Here is a 21,747-nt window from a genome sequence, read left to right as displayed (position 1 = left end):
CCAGGGCATGAACTGGCATTTGTGTGGAATGCTGGCGCCATGATGGAAAATTAGCTTGCTCTGTCACCCTAGGCAATGTAATTTTAGTGAAGATTGGGAGAATTGTAGAACAATAAAGGATAACAGTAAAATAGTAAAGAGTAATAGATGCCCGGAGGGCTGCGGGAGAGGACGTCTAGCTCGGATCCCGAACCCAGTCCGCCATGTGCCCATGGCTCATGGCGGGCTGGGCCCGGACATGCCTGGGTGCGGCCTGCTTCCTTCTGGGGTGAGTACGCCGAGGGGGGAGGCCTCCGTGACTGGGCATGTCCGGGACCCACCCAACACCCTCATTGGGTGGTGGGTGAACGGGATTGGGGAGGGGCGCAACCTCGGGCCTGCAGGATTTAACTTCCGGCTGCCAGAGGCGAGCCGAGGGCTGCGGGAGAGGACGTCTAGCTCGGATCCCGAACCCAGTCCGCCATGTGCCCATGGCTCATGGCGGGCTGGGCCAGGGCGGCCAGTGCGCCATTTGGCGCCAGGCTGTGCCTACTGGCCGCCCGGCCGGGGAGCTCTGGGGTATTGGACATCTGAATCGCTGCTGAGATAGCTCTAGAGTGACCCCACTGTTTCTGGGATCTGAGTCAATCCTAAAGATTCCCAATGCCAGTAACTCTTCCTTTGAAGAACTTCCAATCCCTTAACAATGCTGAGCTTTGAACACCTATCAAGTAAAAGATAAGCTCCGGCTTGTGTAGCAGGCTGGCACCTAATGGTCCTCGGAGCAACCACGTGCAGGTGCGTGATTTACAGCTAGGAACGGTCCCAATCTGGGATGCCACAGCTGGGATGAGGTTCCCACCAAGGGGTGTATGTGCTGGAATGGGGGCTGCGTTCTATCTAGGAAACAGTTGCAGTCACCCGAGGCACTAGTGTGGGCTGGGATTGGATGCACCAGGCCGGTTCAGATCCCAGCACCATCTGGTGTTATGGAGAAACAGGGTAGATGTGGGACTGACTAGGCTGGGTCTCAATCCCCTTCTGAGCCATGTGTGAGCTGTATGTGGGTATGGACGAGCCATGGCTGGGCTGAAACATCCAACAACAAGAGTCAGAATGGGGTGAAAGCCAGCCAGGAAAAGCCACTGTTCCTGCTAGGACAGGAGGTGAACTGAGTAGGGTTGGCTCAAGAACCCCCTGGCAAGCGCAAAATCTGGCATTGGGAGGGGTTCTGATGGAGGAGCCTGGGCAACTCCTCTGGCAGGACACAGTCCCTGCAGGTAAGCGCGAGAAGCATGATTGGAAACAGCCCAGAATAGGCCATGGAAAGTTTCCCACTGGCATGCATTCGGCATGGGTCAGGAGCAGGCCAGGCTGAATCAGTTCATGTCATCCTCTGGCAAATCCGATCACCAGAACAGAGTGTGGAATGGGCCGGGTTTGGTTGCGACAAAACCAGTACACATTCTGGAACGCCAGGGCGTGGTTGCCTGTACTGGATATGAATGCAACACCCATCCAGCACACGTGAGATCCAGGAAGGGAGGGGCAGAGCTGGCGGGGGGGTTAAGGGGCTGGTCCCCTCGCTGGACAACCACTCCCACTGGAGAGTGTTGGCTGGGATAGAGACAGACACGACTAAGCAAGGCTACAACACCTGTGCGCTGCATGTGGACAAGATCAGGGCCACAGCATCAGCTGGCAGAAGCTGGCACTGGGGACTAATTCTGTCGAGTCAAATCACAGGACCACCTAAAGAGTGCATAAACCGGGACAGAGAGACCTGGGAGGGAAAAAGTGGGTTCCCCCTTCTTGGGTCACTATTCCCGTGGGAGGGCATGAAAACTAGGACGGGGGCTGGGATGGCTAGACAGAGGCACTCAACAACATCTGTGAGGGCTGGATGGTTGAGTCGATTAGATAGAACTAAGCTTTAATACCCATTGACAAGTACCAGAGCCAAATGGGATGGGGGACAGACTGGTCTTCTGCTACACAAATTGGCAAACCAGGGTAGGGGGCAGGCTTGGTGGGGGTTATTGTGGGTCGCCCCGACTAGGCTGCAGCTCCCACTGGTTGATGTAAGGGCCGAACCAGACTGGACTGCAACACCCATTGGTTCCAGTGCAACTCGGGACTGAAAACAGAACCAACACAGCAATTGCAACCACCAGCTGATCAGGGTGATGGACTGTGCCGGGCCCTGTGCTTGCTAGAACATACAAGAATCTGGTCTGGGAATACCTCAAAGTATCTTTGGAGATCTCCCCACTTGAACTGCTGGACTCAGAATTCTAACCAAGAAAAGACAGAAGACAGAATAGGACAATCATTCATCTCAGCTACATGTTGGCAGCGAAATATGGGACAAATGGAGACTTCATGATGGACCATATCATTCAGTGGACCACCTCATCGAGCGGAACTGGCAGTGACTCATAACTGGAGAACTATTAACTCCACTTGAGCACATATCTCAGAGCATGCCCCACATATGGGACTTGGGGTGGGCGGGAAACCGGGTGGGGCTTCTCCCTCAATACCCCCTTTTACCTCAGATACATGATGGAAACAATATGGACATAATAGCATTACCCACCTCCCTATCCCCCTGAACCTTTTTTTTTTTTTTTACCTTCTCTTTCTTGATTTTCCTTCAACTATAGTTAACTATGTAAAGATTGTCAACAACAATACAATAAAATGGATTATATATAAAAAAAAAAAAAAAAAGAGTAATAGATGCCCATGAAACTTTCTTGGAAAAAAAGGAACTTCTTATGCAAGTATTATGGTACACATACAATGTCACATACCTAATTATCAAAGTATCAAATGCCAATTTACCTGGGTCTTTCATTCAAACTTCATGTGATGGAAACATTTACAGAGATATCTAATCTACTCCCAAGCATCAGGGCAGACTACATAAAGAGGAAGAAGTACAATCAGATAATAAATTATAAGCTAGAGATTATCTGAGATCACCCTGAAATCCATGTATCTCTAAAGCCTGTTTTCAAAGGATAGAAGTCATGTTTTTTTCTGCTACTTAAGAACCTCTCTGCAGCATGTCTTTTCTTCTTGAAATTGAAGTTTAGATATAATAGGAATTTGTACTTTCCTTGTCTGTGTGCTGAGTTCACATCTGTTTTGGCATGGCTGTTAGTGTTTTGGTTTGGTTTGGTTTGGTTTGGTATGGTTTTTGTTATTCCAAGATGAGGCATCTTTTCTTTAGGGAAAAATCTGCATTTTCTGTCTGCTCAGTAGTTTCCATGGTGATTTATGGGACATGCAGGGGAGAATTTGGAAGGATGGGAAGCATGTTAGCTACATTTGAGCAAGTCAGTTTGACTGGGGAGAACTGGGGGTTGCTAGCTCTTTTCAGATTGATGTAAGAACTGCATTGTACAGAGTACAACAGGTTTTGACATAAAGGAGGGTTCAGGACTGTTTAATCTGTATACTAATAAAAGATCACTATTGTATTTCTTTTTTTTTTTTTTGTTTTAAGATTTTATTGTTATTGGAAAGCCGGATATACAGAGAGGAGGAGAGACAGAGAGGAAGATCTTCCATCTGATGTTTCACTCCCCAAGTGAGCCACAACGGGCCGGTACGCGCCAATCCGATGCAGGGAACCAGGAACCTCTTCCGGGTCTCCCACGTGGGTGCAGGGTCCCAAAGCTTTGGGCTGTCCTCTCCTGCTTTCCCAGGCCACAAGCAGAGAGCTGGATGGGAAGTGGAGCAGCCGGGATAGGAACCGGTGCCCATATGGGATCCCGGAGCGTTCAAGGCGAGGACTTGAGCTGCTAGGCCATGCCGCCGGGCCCGATCACTATTGTATTTCAAAGGAGAGGTGTACAGAATCGCTAATACTTGTTACAGAAGATCTGTGTGTGTGAGAGTGCTTAAGAACTTTGTGAATGTGGGGCTGCCACAGTGGCAGCACTGGCATGCAATATGGGTTCCTGTTCGAGTTCCTGCTGTCCCACTTACAATGCAGCTCTCCGCTTACTGCCTTAGAAAGCATTGGAGGATGGCTCATGTCCTTGGGTCCCCCGCACCCACCTGGAAGACTCAGAAGAAGCTCCAGCCTCCTGGCTTTGAACTGGCCCAGCTGATTCCAGAGTGAATCAGCTATTGAAAGATCTCTTGTGCTATGTCTTCTCTCGGTGACTGTCCTTTGATAAAAGGTCAATCTTTTAAAAAATAATTTAGTGGGGCCCAGCTTGGTAGCCCAGTGACTCAAGTCCTCACTTTGCATGTGCCTGGATCCCATACAGGCACCAGTTTGTATCCCGACTGCTGCACTTCCCATCCAGCTCCCTGCTTGTGGCCTGGGAAAGCAGTCGAGGACGGCCCAAAGCCTTGGGACTCTGCACCCATGTGGGAGACCTAGAAGAAGTGCCTGGCTCCTGGCTTCAGATTGACACAGCTCCAGCCATTGTGATCACTTGGGGAGTAAAATAGCGGACAGACCCTTCTCTCTGTTTCCCCTTCTCTCTGTGAATCTGCCTTTTGTAAAAATTAATCTTCAAAAATAGTAATTTAGTGAATAGACTTTTGAATAGGTGCTGCATACACATGGTAACATTTTTTAGAAGTGTGAAAATGTTTAATAAAAATTACCTCTGTAACTGTCTGATTTTCTCTCCCTGGAGACATATTTACCATATTTACCATTTTTATGTCAAGATTTTGTTCCTAGGTGTATTAACAAGTGAATGGGTATATGTATTTTCACCTATAACTTGTATATTAAACATATTTATCCATCTTTTTCTGGAGCAAAAAGGAAACTATGAATTAAGTTAAAATTTATACATTTTTCTAAAAGATTTACTTATTTTTTTATCAGGAAGGCAGATACAGAGAGAAGCAGAGACAGAAAGATCTTCCATTCTTTGGTTCATTCCCCAAGTGGTCGCAACAGCTGGAGCTAAGCCATCTTAAGCCAGGAGCTGGGAGTTTCATTTGGGTCTCCCATGCAGGTGCAGGGTCCTGAGGTTTGGGCCATCCTCTGCTGCTTTCCCAGGCCACAGGCAGGGAGCTGGATGGGAGGTGGAGCAGCTGGTACATTAACGGCACCTATCGGGATACTGGTGCGTGAAAAGCAAGGATTTAGCCACTGAGCCATTGCATACTGCCTTAAAAATGTTTTTAATTTATTTTGTGGCATTTATATTTTTCTTCTGTGAATTTTATTCATGGACCTATTTTTGGTGTTTGTATTTTTTGTATTTTTAAATTTTTTCTTTTCTATGACTTTTGGAAATATTTTAAAGGAAAAAGTTTTTTTCTATTACGTGTTGTTAGTAGATGAAGCAGTGTGCTTTCCATCCCCTCAAGGACAACCTTGATCTAATTCCGAACTCTGAAAATATTCTAGGATTTTGTAAGTGTTGCTATGGTTATGAAGTTTGATATGGGGAGATTATCTGGATAGGTCCAGTGTTGTCTTATGAGTTCTTAATAGTGGAAAGGTTTTCTTGATTGTGAGACTATGGTCAAATTAACATGTGACTACAAACAAAAGCAGAATTTTGCCTTTGAAGGCAGTAGAAGAGCATGAGCCATTGCCATGGGCCTAAACCCAATTATGTTAAACATATTCCTGCATAGTGCAAATACTAAACAACAGATAATAAATCAACAGAAAAAGGTATTTACTTGTTTTAGTGTACTGATGGCTTCTAATACGTGGAGAGGCAAAGAAAGTGATTCTCTTCTAGAATTTGTTGTAAGGCAGTAGTGTTGACTCTGTGATTTTAGTCCACAAAAACTCTTTGAGCTTCCAGTTTAATAGAGCTATATAAACTTTTGTTGTTTTCAGCCACTGGTATCTGGCAGTCATGGTGTAAATAAAAAAACTGAATATGTACATACTCTGCTTTTTTGTTTTACTAAGACTTTATGGTGTTTCTTGCTGGTTTAGGAGTGCATTGAACCTGATTGAGTTTATTTTGTGTTTTAATGACCTTTGGATCTTGGGTCCTTTTCCTGCTTTAAGAGTTACTTTTAAATTTCTTGCATTTCATTCTAACCTTTTTCTTGTCCTGAACTTTTATTAGTTCTGTTGACTGTGATCTTCTCATCTCTCTCTGTCTTTTAAAGAGTCATTTATTAGAAAGGTAGAGTGAAAAGAGATGAGAGATCTTCAATCCACTAGTTTAGTCCCCAGATGGTCACATTGGCCAGGACTAGTCCAGATCAAATCCAGGAGCTTATTCCCAGTCTCCTGCATGAATGCTAGGGACCCAAGCACTCTTTGTTTTGTGTGTCAAGGAATTCCCCAGTGAATGGTTAGAGAGGAAAATTTCTCTAAGGAGCTTCACTGCAAAACTTTTAGGATTTTTAAAAATTTGAACTTTGCAGTCTCTGTATTGAGTCTCTTGGCTCTTCTACCAAAAAAATCATGTCATCTGCGTATAGTGAAAGCTTGACTTCTTCGTGTCCCATTTGGATTCCTCTGATTTCTTTTTCTTGTCTTATGGCCTCAGCGAGTACCTCTAGGACTATGTTGAATAGTAGTGGAGAAAGTGGACATCCCTGTCTTGTTCCAGATCTCAGTGGGAAGGGTTCCAGTTTTTCTCCATTCAGTATGATGCTGGCGTTGGGTTTTTCATATATTGCTTTGATTATGTTGTGGATTTTTCCATCTATGCCTACCTTGGTTAGGGTTTTTAGCAGGAAGTGGTGTTGGATTTTGTCAAAAGCTTTTTCTGCGTCTATTGATACTATCATGTAATTCTTGTTTTTCAGTTTTTGGATGTGGTGTATCACATTTATGGATTTCTGGATGTTGAACCATCCCTGCATTCCAGGGATGAATCCTACTTGATCTGGATGAATGATCTGTCTGATGTGTTTTTGAATTCTGTTGGCTAGGATTTTGTTGAGAATCTTAGCATCAATGTTCATCAAAGAGATAGGTCTGTAGTTTTCCTTCTGTGTTGGTTCTCTGGTTTTGGGGTAAAGGTAATGTTGGCTTCATAGAATGAGTTTGGAAGGTTTGCTTCCTTTTCTATTGTTTTGAAGAGTTTGTAGAGGATTGGGGTTAAAGATTTATTTATTTTTATTGGAGAGTCAGCTATGCAGAGAGTAGGAGAGACAGAGAAAAAAATCTTCCATCTGCTGATTCACTCCCCAAGCAGTTGAAATGGCCTGAGCTAGGCTGATTCAAAGCCCGGAACCCAGATCCTCTTCCGGGTCTCCCCACACAGGTACAGGCTTTGGACTGTCTTTGACTGCTTTCCCATGCTACAACCAAGGAGCTGGATGGGAAGTGGGGCTGTAGGGGTTAGAACCAGCACCCATGTGGGATCCTGGCATGTGTAAGGTGTGGACTTTACCTGCTAGGCTACCACGCCAGGTCTAAATTTGACCTTTTTTTGTTAAATGAGCATGATAAGCAGGAAATGGTTAACAAATTTTCTAAACCTGGACATTCAACTTAAATATCAAATGGGTATGTGTGTAATATATTTGACATTCACAAATCAAGAGAGTTCTACAAGAGATAAATGAGACAGAAGACCCCTTTAGGCCAAGTGCACTTCGAATTTCATGTTGGTTAAAGCCATTAGGGCCCATAAGAATTTCTAACCTGTCTTTTAATGATGAACTACTTTGAGCAGTTGACAAGTTTGAATATGCATCCATCACACACACTCATCTATAAAAATATGATAGTATAACTTTTCAGTTTGTTCTTTTACATAAATAGTATTATTATTTTGAAAGAAACTACATGGATCGGTACAGCTGAGGCAAAATTTATTTTTTGTATTTGGTCATTTTCCTTGGCTGTGTAGCTGTTGAAATGCCTGTTAAAATTTATAGAAAACGATGCTCATGGTTACTTTAATTTTACGTAATATGGAACACTTGCCTTATAGGTACAGTCTCATCAGCAATACTTCTCACTTGTCCCTCAAGAAATGTGCCAGATCAGTAGTCCTGAGTATATTATTATTGTCTAGTCCATCCCATTGTTACTCTTACCTGGACTTCTACATCAGTAATTACTGTGGTTTCAGAATTCTTGTTCCCTCACAATCATTTTGAAATTTAATCCTCATTGCAGCAATGTTGGGAGGAGGTATGGCATTTTAGACTTGAGATGATTGTGGCAGAACCCCTACCAATTCTTGAGTAACTGTTATAAAAGGCTTGGCAGAGGAAAAGAGTGTCTCTTTCTGCCTCCTGCAATAAGAGGGCACAGTGCTGTTAAAAAGAAGATAAACAAATAGCTGGTGAGCTCATGCAAAGATGTATGGCATCATGTATCATCAGAGAACTATTATTTAAAACCACAGTGAAATATCACCACTTACCTGTGGTAACCAGAAACATTAAGTGCTAACAGGTTTGTAGAATAACTGAAGCTGTCATGGTGTACTGATGGAAATGTGTGGCAATAAAACTACTTTGAGGAACAGTTTCTTACATAGTTGATATTTTCCTATCCAATGACCCCTCCTAAGAGAAGTGAAAACATAATGTCTATAAAGAGAATTAATTGTGTGAAAATGATTATGACAGTAGCCAACAGTTAGGATACTCATCAACATAATCAATAAATTGAGATGAATGTTTTTCAGTTGGAGGAGTATGGTTTTTAAGAGAGGAAAGCTTTTGATATTCAGGATGACAAAGTATATGGAAAAAGAGAGCACAAGTGGTGGTTCTGTTTGATTGTGTTTGTATGAGGGCCCAAACAAAACTAACCTATGTATTAAAAATCAGCAAATTTAGGGCCCAGCTTGGTGCCTCAATGGCTAAATCCTCACCTTGCAAACACCAGGATTCCAGATGGGTGCTGGTTCCTGCCCTGGCTATTCCCCTTAAAATCCAGCTCCCTGCTCGCGGCCTAGAAAAGCAGAGGAGGATGACCTCAAAGCCTTAGGACCCTGCACACATATGGGAGACCTGAAAGAAGCTCCTGGCTCCTGGCTTTGATTTGACTCAGTTCCAGCAGTTGAAGCCATTTGAAGTCCTTCTCTCTGTAAATCGGATTTCTGTATTTCCAATAAAAATAAATCTTCTTAAAAGAATCAGTGAATTTCTGATAAGAAAGGCATAAGGGGATTTTCTTAAGTGATGAAATTATTCTGTATCCTATTTATTATGTTGGTTATATCTTATTTATATGTATGATATCTTATTTATGTGTCTTAGTGCATCTGGGCTACTCTGATAAAGTAGTACAAGCAGGAGAGCTGGTAAACAGTAGAAATTTATTTCTTACAGTTTTGAACTTTGGAAATCCAGTGTCTGAAGTGTTAGTAGAGGTGGGGCCTTTTAGAACGATTTATATTCCCAGTTGGTAGGGGTAAAAAAGTGGTGTCTCATCTAAGTATACTTATTTCAGTGATTTATTTATTCCTGAACTGTTAGAACTTACAGATGCCTCACTTAAGCATACTAAAATACAGGAGCAGTTATAATAGTGCAACAACACTAACTGACAGGTTTGGCGGTGACGTCTGTAGTTTGATCATTTTTGTCTTTGGGTTCTTTGACAACTCATTTGCTGGTAGTTAGATGTGCTTGAACTCCTGAGAACATGAATTGAAGTAAAAGGTCTGTAATCTTTTATTTTGAGATTAATCATCAAAATAAAACATAGCCCGTAGGTTTATTAGTTTATGGGTTTTTATGTCTTTCAGGTAGATTGCTTTCTGTGTACTATCATAAAAGTAGTAAACACTTTAATGCTGTATGTAACTAATACTGGTCTTTGGTTTCTCAACACTGATAATTTCATGTTTTTGTTTATGGAAAATTAACTCATGATCTTTTTATCTGTTTTAGTAATAGTTATGCACGAGTGCGAGCTGTGGTGATGACCCGAGATGACTCGAGTGGTGGCTGGTTACCACTGGGAGGGAGTGGACTAAGCAGCGTCAGTGTCTACCGAGTCCCTCAGCAGGAAGAGAATGGCTGTGCTGACTTTGTTATCCGTGGAGAACGACTCAGGGACAAAATGGTAATGAATTACATGTCTATTGCTATAATTTTGGGATACTTTATATGATGTAGATTACCTGTTTGAAATTGTTTATGTGTGTTTTTCTTTATGAGAATTATTTTTGCCCATGAATTAGTAATTTTACTTTTAAAGTTATTTTATGTTAAAGATAGTGAAATATAGTAATTTTTTTTCAGTATGGGGCCTCTGAGGGTTGAGAAGTTTGCTTCTTTTTCATTTATTCTTTGTTTATTTTGTAAAGAATTATTTTTTATTTGAAAGGCAGAGTTTACACAGAGAAAAGGGAGAGACAAAGAGAGGTTCGTTCTCCAGATGACTGCATTGGCCAGGGCTAAGACAGGCCAAAGCCAGGAGTTTCTTCCAAGTCTCCCACGTGGATACACGGGCCCAAGCCCTTGGTCCATCTTCCACTGATTTCCTAGGTACATCAACAGGGAGCTGGATCGAAAGTGGAGCGCAGCCAGAAGTTGAAGCAGAACCTAGCAGGTTAACCACAGTAACACAGTGCCAGACCTTCTGTTAGGTTTAATGTGGGAGCATTGGTTAATGGTCACTCAACTGTATCTGCTTGTCTTCTCCCACTATTCCTTAGGCTAGGATTGTAATCTGTAGGCCAAACTCAGGTTTGCCAGTGAGCTGTGAATGGTTTTTATATTTTAAATGATTGAAAAAGTTTTGACACATAAAAGTTATAATGTAATACAAATCGAAATATGAAAATTTATAATAAAATATAAATTGCAGTGTTTATTAGTAAAATTTTATCGGAACCTAGCCAAGGGCGTTTATTTATGTTTTGGTCTATGTCTGCTGTCTCACTGTTGTGATAGAATTGAAACAGTCGCAACAGAGATGGGAAGTATTTGGCCTCTGAAAGATGGAGCCCTGTCTGAGACTTCTATGCTGTCAAGTTCTCTTGTGTTCAGTTTTCATACTGTACTACTTACTGTAGGACTGTAAGCCTACCAAGTGACAAATTAATCTGGACACATCTTCTAATACTGTTAGTTATTTGTTTCTTTCATTTAGTTTGAAAAATTCTTTCTTCTTTAAATAATTGAACCCAAAATAACTGTCACAACTGAAGAGCTAAATTGCATTTACAAGCAAAATAAAAATCTGTAAGACCCTTGAAAATAAGTAAGTTCCTTTAAATGCTTATTTCTGGAACTGTTTATGAACCTATTTAACATTTATTTTATTTATCTTAGAAATATGTTTTAAATTTTTCATTTTATTTGTAATATTGTTGCGCAATGGAGAGGAATGCATGTTCATGTGGACCTCGTTCTAGGCTGTGGAGGGTTGAGGTGTAGAGGAAGCCGAATGGGGCAAATGTAATAGTTCTTTTTTTTTTTTCTCTGTCCGCTGGGAGGAAGGGGAAGGGGGTGTTTTAAATTCTGAATAATTCTTTTGATGTGAATATTTTGGGTACAACTTTCTTTATTTTAAAAAAAAAGATGTTATTTATTTATTTATTATTTGAAAGATGGAGATGCTGTTCCACCTGTTGGCTTGCTTCCCAGAGTTCCATGACAGCTAGTCCTGCTCAGTCTGAAGCCAGTAGGCAAGAACTCCTTCTGGGTCTCCCATGTGGGTGATGGGAACCTAAGTATTTGGGCTGTCATCTACTGCCTTCCAGGCATATCAGCAGAAAGGGAGATTAAAAGTAGAGCCAGTGGTACTTGAACTGGCATTGTGACTAGGGAAGTGGCCGTCGTAAGACATGACTTACCACTGCCACAGTGCTGCCTGCGCTACTTTAGTGTTTGGTCTTGGTTACTTGTTTCTTTTAAGCTAGTAACTAATTTCAGAGAATTTTTTAGGCTTTAAACTTTTTTTTGGTTACAATTTTTAAAATTATTTGTATCAAGTGGACTGATTTCATCTCTATCCTAATACAGATTTAGGAGCTTATTGATGCTTCTGTGCATCCTTCCTTACTTCCTGCAGTTCCCACCAAAATTTTGAATTTAGTTATTTGGAAAGCAGAGTGACAGGGAGAGATAGAGAGATTAAGAAAACGATCTTTCATCTGCTTGCTGTGCCACAGATAGAGGCACCAGCCATGCATGTGCCAGTGTGAAGTGAGCATCCCTGTACTCTGAGTCTCCCAGGTGGGTGACAGGGATCAAAGTGTACCACCTGCAGCCTCCTAGGATATGCTGGAGTAGGACACTGGTTACAGGGCCCCTGACGTCAGATACAGACATCTTAACTGCTGAGCCACATGCTTATCCCCATTTCAGTTATTACAGTTATCTCTGTCCCCATTTCTTCCTCACCCAAAAGGAGAGCTATCCCAAATCAGCTGAAAAGCTTTTAGCTCTAGTGTTGTTCTTATTTTTTTAATTGGAAAGTCAGATATATAGAGAGGAGGAGAGACATAAAGAGGAAGATCTTCCATCTGTTGATTCACTCCCCAAGCAGCTGCAACAGCCGGATTGTACTGATCGAAAGCCAGGAGCCTGAAGATTCTGTGTCTCCCACATGAATGCAGGGTCCCAAGGCTTTGGGTTGTCCTCAGCTGCTCTCACAGGTCACAAGCAGGGAGCTGGATGGGAAGCAGGGCTGCCAAGACTTTAACTGGCGCCCATATGGGAATCCCAGCATGTACAAGGTAAAGACTTTAGCCACTAGGCTATTGCACCTGGCCCAGTTCTAATGTTTTGTGAGTGTTATTCACTCCTGTGTTGCACACATTGTACCGTGTATATCAGTTAACTAGAATGCGCTTTTTAGTATTGTGGGAAACCCCAGTTTAAGTAAAATATAAATTTAACATGTCATTCTTAAAAAAATAAAAACATTTAAAGGCGGCTGTGGCTTTCATCAAAATGCTCTCTGGCATATACTAAAGTTTGGAGACATCTGAAAAAGGGTCTTTGGTGACTTTCCTGTAATCTAATGCTTTAAGATAATAAGAACTAGAGTGGTTTTGTTGAAGAAGAAGTTGTAGATTGTAGAAACTGAATAAAAAATCTAAGATGTTAATAGTGACACTTCTTTTTAGTAGTAAAAATAGAAAAGGAGAAGAAAGAAGTCACTTGTTGAGTAAATGTTGGATAAAAATGCTTACTAAAAAAGTAAGAATAAGACAGGGATGTTCCTGATGTGAAACGCAGGGGGAAATAATCATTAAATAAGATATTGAATAAATTAATACATTGACAGTTTGCTTAAAGTTGGAGTAAGGCAGGCCAGAAGCTCAGGGTAGTCCATTAGATGACTATTCCAAATGTGACTTCACCGTAATGCACCGGAAGTAAACTTGCAATTCAGAAGAGCACAAATGTAATCCCTGCAGCAAGGTGTCAAATCATGATATGGGAAAAGGAAGTGCCTCTGATTAGATGTATGGATCAGGAGTCAGAACATCTTTGCTTTAAGTTCTCCTTGTAGAAGCTTAGCAGGGACACACAAAGCATTATGGTGTAAGCTTAAAGAAGAATTTCTGTATTTCTTAGAGGATTTAGCATTGTAGTAAAACATTCTAGATTGTGGGCATTTGTATGATCAAAGTTAGAGGATATCATTGGAAAATGATACAGCGATACTGAACCAAGCAAATTCATTCATATGGGTAATAGATTTTGGAGCAAGTCTAATTCTGAAGAAGATAGTATTAGAATTGAAATGTATGTGTTCTTTCTGAACTTTAGACCCATTAATGTACATTTTCATAGGTATTCTTACCGACTATTTTTCAATCCATTTTTTTTCAAGTTTCCAATTTCTTGTTTTTTGTTTTTTGGGGTTTTTTTTGTTTGTTTGTTTGTTTTTGAGAAAGATAAATCCGAAGTCTTAACAATTGAGTGCTAGGTTTCTTTTAACTGCTGACTCTGTATAATAGTTAAATGTAGATGATAGTTGCTAAAAATTCCTATAGCTATTTTGGTTGTGGATCACATTTTAGAATTTCCTTCTTAATTCCAGAAGTAGTGTGATTTTTGTCTCTCATATCATACCTTGTGGATAAACTTGTAGAACTGCCTTTTTTTTTTTTTTTTTTTTTTCATTTGAGAGAGTGTGAGCAAGCCAGCTCTCATTTCCTGATGCACTCTTAAATGCTTGCAGTGACAGTGACTGTGCAGGGTGGTGCCAGGCTGATGCCAGAAGTCAAGGACTCCATCCAGATCTTTGGCAGGGATTTACCTAGATGATTGCTGCTTCCCAAGGCCTGCATTAGCAAGCAGCTGAAGTCAGGAACCAGAGTTAGTGGTAGACTCAGGCATCATAAACAGTTTAATAATTTGGCCAAGTGCCCACTCCTGTCTGTTAAATAATATGTAGAGTAAGAAGATACATGTAGGCCATTTGTGTGGCAGATGAAGAATACTGGACAATATTTTAAGTGATATTTACAAGTCCCAATACTGATAACAGTGAAGAAAAGTGGCTTTTCTTTATGATGAGGGAAACACTTTGGCAATAGAATTTAGTAGCCTTGACTTAGAGTCGTCTTCACCAAAAATAAGTTTTGTTACATATCCAATGAGTTATATATACTCAGCCCTCCATTAGAGTGCCTTCCACATCTACTGATTATATCAGCAGGGATTCAAAGTGTTCCAAAAATGTAGGTGTGTAGAAGCATGTACAGACCATTTCTCTTGTTATTAACCCTAAACAATACAAATGACAGCTTACGTGTGTAAGATACTATGAGTGATCCATAGATGATCTTTTTGGTTTTTTTTTTCATTTGTTTGTTTTTTTTTTAAGATTTATTCATTTTATTACAGCCAGATATACACAGAGGAGGAGAGACAGAGAGGAAGATCTTCCGTCCGATGATTCACTCCCCAAGTGAGCCGCAATGGGCCGATGCGCGCCGATCCAAAGCCGGGAACCTGGAACCTCTTCCGGGTCTCCCACGCGGGTGCAGTGTCCCAAAGCATTGGGCCGTCCTCAACTGCTTTCCCAGGCCACAAGCAGGGAGCTGGATGGGAAGTGGAGCTGCCGGGATTAGAACCGGCGCCCATATGGGATCCCGGGGCTTTCAAGGCGAGGACTTTAGCCGCTAGACCACGCCGCCGGGCCCCATAGATGATCTTTGTAAGGGACTTGAACATCCTTGAATTTTGTTAGACATGAATGTCCCTGCAAACAGTCCTCAGATAGTAAGAGATGTCTGTATCTCTCTGTTGATTTCTTGTTTTGAAGTGAGAAACAGGGCACAGAGAGTCCAGGACTTTTATAAGGCATTAGTTTGAATAATTAGGTCCATTATTCATTCATTCGTTCTCTTAATACAGGTGATCAAAAATGGCTATTTCCAGACTGATGAAGTCATGACTGTTTATGAGGGACTATACTATTGTAGTAACGTGGGGAAAATCAGTCTGGGGGTGGGATATTGTGCGGATGGAATCCCAGTCTCTACAAATTGTAGCATAAAATTCAAAATATTTAACAACAACTGAAAAAGTTATTTCCTACGATGCTTGCCTATAAAGTGCTGCTCTTTGTGATATCTGCAGTGGAGAGGAGAGTTTTATTTCCTGCCTTAACAGTATGCTACCCCAAGTTAGACTCCCAACCTTTTTTGCCCTGAATGGGTTAAGGTATTGGGAGCTTCCAGATTAGTTGCTTTGTAAAATGTTCTTTGTCTGTGTGTGCCTGAGGAAAAAAGGTTGGGAACATAATTGGCTTTCATGGTTTATTCGTGATAGAGGAAGAATTTGAAACACTGGGCTTTGGTGTTATAGCCCGAGAAAATGAAAGTACTGCCTTCCTGCAGGCACTTTGGGTCCTTGTCAAGAGTGTAAGAACAAGACGGGGATGGTCTTGGAGAACAATTCTTAGAACAAGCTTGTTTTATCCATTTCCTTCAGTATGTTTATAAGCTCTGAATTTTTTTTTTCCTTCAGACTTTTCACACAAATAGTTTGTCCTTGTAGCACATTTTTTTCCTAAGGTTTATTTATTTATTTGGAAGTCAGAGAGATCATCCATCTGTTACTTTATTCCCCAGATAACCTTAAAGGATGGGGAGGGGTTAGCCCATAGCCATCAACCAGGAGCTTCATCCTAATTTCCCATGTGGTGCAGGGACCCTCAACCTCCTTTGCTCTCCCAGGCACATTAACAGGGAGCTGAATGGGATGTGGAGCAGTCGGGACTGCTTAGCACACAACAGAACAACCAGTACACCACATTGCTGTCCCCAAAGAACACGTGTTTTAAAGAATTTTTTATGAAAGTTTTACTAATTTGATTTAGTTTTGATTCAGTTTGATTTACACTACATTTAGTAAAATTTCATTCTTGCTAAAATTTAATTGCTTTGTATAAATAGGTAGTCTTTACACAGAATTTACATATCCCTCACAGTATAAACTTTCTCTTTTACATATTGTTTTCATCAGAAACAGTAATCTTATGTGTAAATGTAATACTGCTTCTTTTTTTAAAGATTTATTTATTTTTTTTTTGCAAAGTCGGATATACAGAGAGAAGGAGAGACAGAGAGAAAGATCTTCTGTCCAATGATTCATTCCCCAAGTGAGCGCAACAGCCGGTACTGTGCAGATCTGAAGCCAGGAGCCAGGAGCTCTTCTAGGTCTTCCACGCGGGTGCAGGGTCCCAAGGCTTTGGGCCGTCCTCGACTGCTTTCCCAGGCCACAAGCAGGGAGCTGGATGGGAAATGGGGCCGCCAGGATTAGAACTGATGACCTGACCATATGGGATCCCAGCGTGTTGAAGGCAAGGACTTTAGCCACTAGGCCACTGCGCCGGGCCCTAAATGTAATACTTCTATCTTGTATTTTATCAAATTAAAGCATATGTATAGATTGTGTTGTTTGTTTTGTCTGTTTTGTATGTAATATGTAAATTCACAATATTAACATATACCTTTAGTTTCTAAACAAGTACCTGAATTGCAAATATTTATTTACTTCCAAACAATTTTTGTCATAAAGATGTAAGATAATTCTTCTTAGACGTATTTAGTAGATGATAAATACTGTAAATTTACAAGTTTAATTAAAATTGTGCTCTTTAAGAGCATGTTCTTTATGAGATGATAAAAGATGGAGGAGACCAAATAGGAAGACATGAAGGATTGTTTCAAGACACCTGAGTTACTTAAGATGCTCCATGTCAACGAGAGAAAGTAGGCTTATAATATAACTACCATTCTAAACTTAGAGTGAAAAGGGGTGATTTTGAAATGAAGAAAGAAGAAGCAGGAAACTTCCAGTTGAGAAAGTTGCCGGAGCAGGCATGCTGTAGCTGGTTAAGCCACCTGTTAGGATGCTGTCAGCCAGTAGGAGAGTACCAGGCTCTGACCCCTCCTGCTTCTGCTCTGAATTCAGCTTCCTGTTAATGCTGTTTGGAAGAAGCACATAGTGACCCAAACACTGCCCGTGTGGAAAACCGAGATGGAATTCCTGGCCTTGCCTTTGCTGGCATTTGGGAAGTAAACCAGCAGATAGAAGTCTCTTTGTCTTTCGTACCTGTAACTCTACCTTATAATTAATACTTTAAAAAAGATAAAATATTGCTATTCTAAAGGCTGAGAGAATGTGAGAAAAGAAATACATTTTTAAAATTGGATTTCCTGGGCCTGGCGTTATGCCATAATGGATAAAGCCACTACCAGCAATGCTGACATTCTATATAAGTGCTGGGTCTTGTCCTGGCTGCTCCACTTTCAATTCAGCAGTTTGCTAATGGTCTGGGAAAAGCAGTCGAGTGCCCTAAGTTCTTAATCCCCTTCTGCCCATGTGGGAGACCTAGAAGAAGCTTGCTCCTGGATTTGATGTAGCCCACTCCAGCCATTTCATCCATCTGAGGAGCAAACCAACAATTAGAAGACCTTTCTTTTTCTGTAACTCTTTAAAATACTAAATAAATCTTTTTTTAAAAAGGAGAAGAAAAGAGATAAATGGGGCTTCCAAAACAAAATTAGGATTTTTTTTCTTTTTCATAATATTTATATATTTAAAAGGCAGAGTTACAGAGGCAGAGGCAGACACATCTCCATCCACTGGCTAACTCCCCAAATGTCTGTAACAGTCAGGGCTGGGCTACACAGAAGCTAAGAGCCAGTAGTTCATCCTGGTCTCCTTTGTGAGTGCAGGCCCCAAGGACTTGGACTGTCATCCACTGCTTTCCCCAGGTACATTGAAAGGAAGCTAGATTGGAAATGGTGCAGCCAGGACTCTAGCCAGTGCCCATATGGAATACTGGTGCTGCATACTGTGGCTTAAGCCATTGTGCTGCAATGCGGACCCCAGAATATGTATTTTCTGGGTGAATAAGTCATATTATACATGCTATATATAAATCATGCCATTATGAAGCCTCAGTTCTGCTGCGGAAGTATTCCTGCACTGAAAAACCTAATTGTTTTAACCAGTTTTTACAGATTAAGCCCCCCCACCCTCATTGCCTCATAATTTTGCCTCCTGCAAGTTACTAGTTCTACTCACCAGAATATTACGAAGTTAGGAAGAGAGTAAGTAGAGGTAAAGATAGTTAAACAGCGTTTTGATTGTTCCTGTTTCCCTTATAGACTATTAAACTGTTACCCACATACATTAAATCTGTGTATTGATACTGTGTTCTGGTCACATTAACGTGCTGTAACTTTCATTTTCAGCTGTTGGCTTGAGCAACTTTTCTACATCTGAATTTCATCAACATTGTTGGTTACTTTTCCCTGGAGTCTTGACCTTTTGGTTATCATTTCAGAAGACTGCTTCCCTAGATGTGGTTGTTACCCAAAACAGTTCCATTTAAAACATTTTACAGTTTCCTGCTGTTTCTTACATTCCTGTCTACTACTCTGTAAATATCATGCCTTCCCTAGTACTTTGTGTCTCCAGTTTCCTCCTAATTTCAGTAGATTCTGACTGGATTTAGTACCTTTATCATTACTATTTTTAATTTGTCCTAGATCTTCCCTGCTTCTTTGACAAGTTTCTCATTTATGTTTTAGCAGAAGACATGTGGCTGAATTTTTGTTTTGCTTTATACTAAAGCAATGTAATTGCATCTTGCAACATTTCCTTTTAATACTCCCTTTTAAAGTGAGTCTACTGTTATTTGTGATTCTTCAATTCATTCAAGAAAATCACTTTGATTCTTGATTTTATTCATTCTTTTCATTTCTACCCCTCTCTATTCTTACCTGAAATATGCCTCCTAATTTATTTATTTATTTATTTCATTGCATTATATGACACATTTTTTATTTTATGCACTGGACTTCCCCCCGCCTCTCCCCAAACCCTCCACCCCCCCACGGCAGATTGCTCCCCCTTGTTGCATTTCCATAGTTCAAATTCAGTTGAGATTCTTTCATTGGAGGTTTTGACAATCATAAAGTCCAGCATCTTATTGTCCTGGTAAGTTCAATGGCTTCTTGGTGAGACCATCTCTGGTCTGAAGGTAGAACCAGCAGAGTATCATCCCAATCAAGTAAAAAACCCAACATAATATTTACAACCGTTTACAACATTATGGCATTAATTGGCGTGGTATTGATTAACCAGTATGTTACTAGGGAAATGCAGGTTCTCGACTGAAACCTGTGACTTCCTCATAGACATTTCAATTTTGGTTTATATTCAACCATGTTCCATATACCTTAAAATGGCTATAGATTGCTATTCAGCTGTCTCTTGTCTATTTCAGTGTTAGTATTTAGCATTTTATAGCATTGAAACATGATTTTGCTAAACCTGGTTGTTATTCGGGTAGTCTAACTCTATAACTTTAACAGGACCAATGTCAACAGTTTAGGTGAACGTTTTTGGGAGGGGTGCAGAGAAATCCTCAACACCCTAGAGAGGAGTAACTGATCTTTGTGTCCCACCCAGTGAGTTATAAGTGCATCCCAGCTGGCTGCTTCCTGTCTGTTTCTAAGCATTCCTAATTGTTCTCTGTCTATTCTAGTTTGTTTGTTCATATGTTTGTTTGTTATGAGGGGTTTCTAGAGCGATCCTGATGGTCCTTACAAAAGAGGGTGGGGACCCAAAATTGGAAGCAGGCAAGGGCCAGAGAAAGCTCCTCTTCCTAGTTCTGAAGGAAGTTTACTGTTCTGTTTCTGCGGGCTGCTCAGGGATCCTGGTTGTCGTTCTGATGACCCTGGATCCTGCAAGGCACGAATTGGGCTTCTTCCATCCCACATTGTAGGTCCAAATGGGGATGGGTGACCTCAGAGTTCTTGGCCTCTGACCTCCCCCGTGGTCTCCTTGCAGTAGGGATGTAGTCCTCAGTGGTCGTACTGAAAGTCCTTGGTGAGGATCTAGGAGTCTTCAGGGTTGGGATACAAGCCTCCTCCTGTCCCCCTGCTCCACTCTGGGGTCCCCCACTGCTCTATGCGTATGACCTCCTGTTAAGAGGTTGTTAGGATTGCTCCTGATTCCCCCCACATGTCTTTGTAGTTTTGCTATTGTCTAATGCTGACTCGAGTCTGCTATCCATGAGTTACCAGTTATGATCCTGATGGGTTATCCTTCTCCCGTCTTCCTCACTCCTACTGGGGTGGTGCAAGATTTCTCTGCTCTCCCTCCCCATTTCCAAGTATCATAGGGCCTTACAAGTTTATTAGGTTTTACATTTCTTAATGTAGATCATAAGCAATCTGACTCATATCGATTGTTGGTTCATTGGTTACTTCACAATGTCTTATTACATGAGATACAGGCTGTTTGGGGTTGAAATAATATTACTGTTTTCTGGATTGACATCAGTTCATAACAGCCACATCAATCACAACAACAACAACAACATCAACAACAGAGTATAGCACCCTGATAAAATAATGCGCCTCTGAGTAACCAACACATGCTTAATTAAAAGGAAACACAGAAGTCTTTTGGGAAAAATGATGCCATCGTCTGCTTCATGAGCACGCGATGAATTCTACTAGTGGAAAGAGATTATTTGGGAGCAATCAGACTGACATAAAAACATTACCGCAGTCTTGTTCAGTCTGTCCCACCTCTCATGAAACTCTGGAAATTATTGATGCATTTTGAAGCCCAACTCGACCCGACCAGCCCCCTACCCAGCCCAGATAAATACTGGCATATGCGTTTCTGTTTAGCAATCCCACCCCTATCTTGGTTTCGTGTTCATCAGAGGGGTAGTTACCTAGGAGGAAGATGCCCACTATTTCCCTACTAGGCCACTGGAGCTTCTGGGTTTTGGTTTGGTTGGTAACTCAATCTGGTTCTAATAGTTCTTATGGGTACTCTCATTCAAACCTTCATGTCTCAGTCCCACTCTTGCCCTAGTGTTTATGTTTACTATTGCTGGGAATCACCAGAAATTCATCTCTGACCTACACAAAGGCTGGCCTTATTCAAGAGTGTCCCTGGACAGCTTTTTCTGATCGTAAAAACTCCGTAGCTCCAGAGCCTGGCACCATTTGGTGCAAAGGCCGCCCAAAGCCAGGGACCCCCTCACTGCCTTTTGGCGGTGGTCTTGGCATGCTGGGTCCTCGTTCTCAGGTCTGGCCTGGCTGGGCCGCTCCCCCAGGGCTGTATGCCTCCTAAATTTTGCATTGCCCAGTTTTACCTAATATCTCCTTTCTGTGTCAGCCGTAAGAAACTTTGTAAGTTTTGAGTCTGCTATTTCTTTAAAATTCTGCAGTTGGAGCCCATGTTATAGTGCAGCATATTAGGCCTGTGATGCTGGCATACCGTCTGAGTGATGCATACCATATCAAACTACCAGTTCAAATCCCAGCCGCTCCACTTCAGGTGCAGTTCCTTGCTTAATAGCAAAGGATGGTCCAAGTGTTTGGCCCC

General features: G+C 41.5%; 1 protein-coding gene across 1 annotated transcript in view; it reads left to right on the top strand.

Annotated features, from left to right (window-relative positions):
* SPRED1 (sprouty related EVH1 domain containing 1) overlaps positions 1–21,747 on the top strand; it is a 96,739-nt gene that overhangs the window by 34,346 nt on the left and 40,646 nt on the right. Inside the window, exon 2 of the mRNA XM_058666095.1 lies at positions 9,799–9,973. Coding sequence (XP_058522078.1) covers positions 9,799–9,973 — 175 coding nt within the window. The remainder of the gene's footprint in view (positions 1–9,798; positions 9,974–21,747) is intronic.

This window comes from Ochotona princeps, chromosome 6 (assembly GCF_030435755.1).
Source record: "Ochotona princeps isolate mOchPri1 chromosome 6, mOchPri1.hap1, whole genome shotgun sequence".
Lineage (NCBI taxonomy): Eukaryota > Metazoa > Chordata > Mammalia > Lagomorpha > Ochotonidae > Ochotona > Ochotona princeps.
This window is presented reverse-complemented; position numbering and strand designations above follow the sequence as displayed.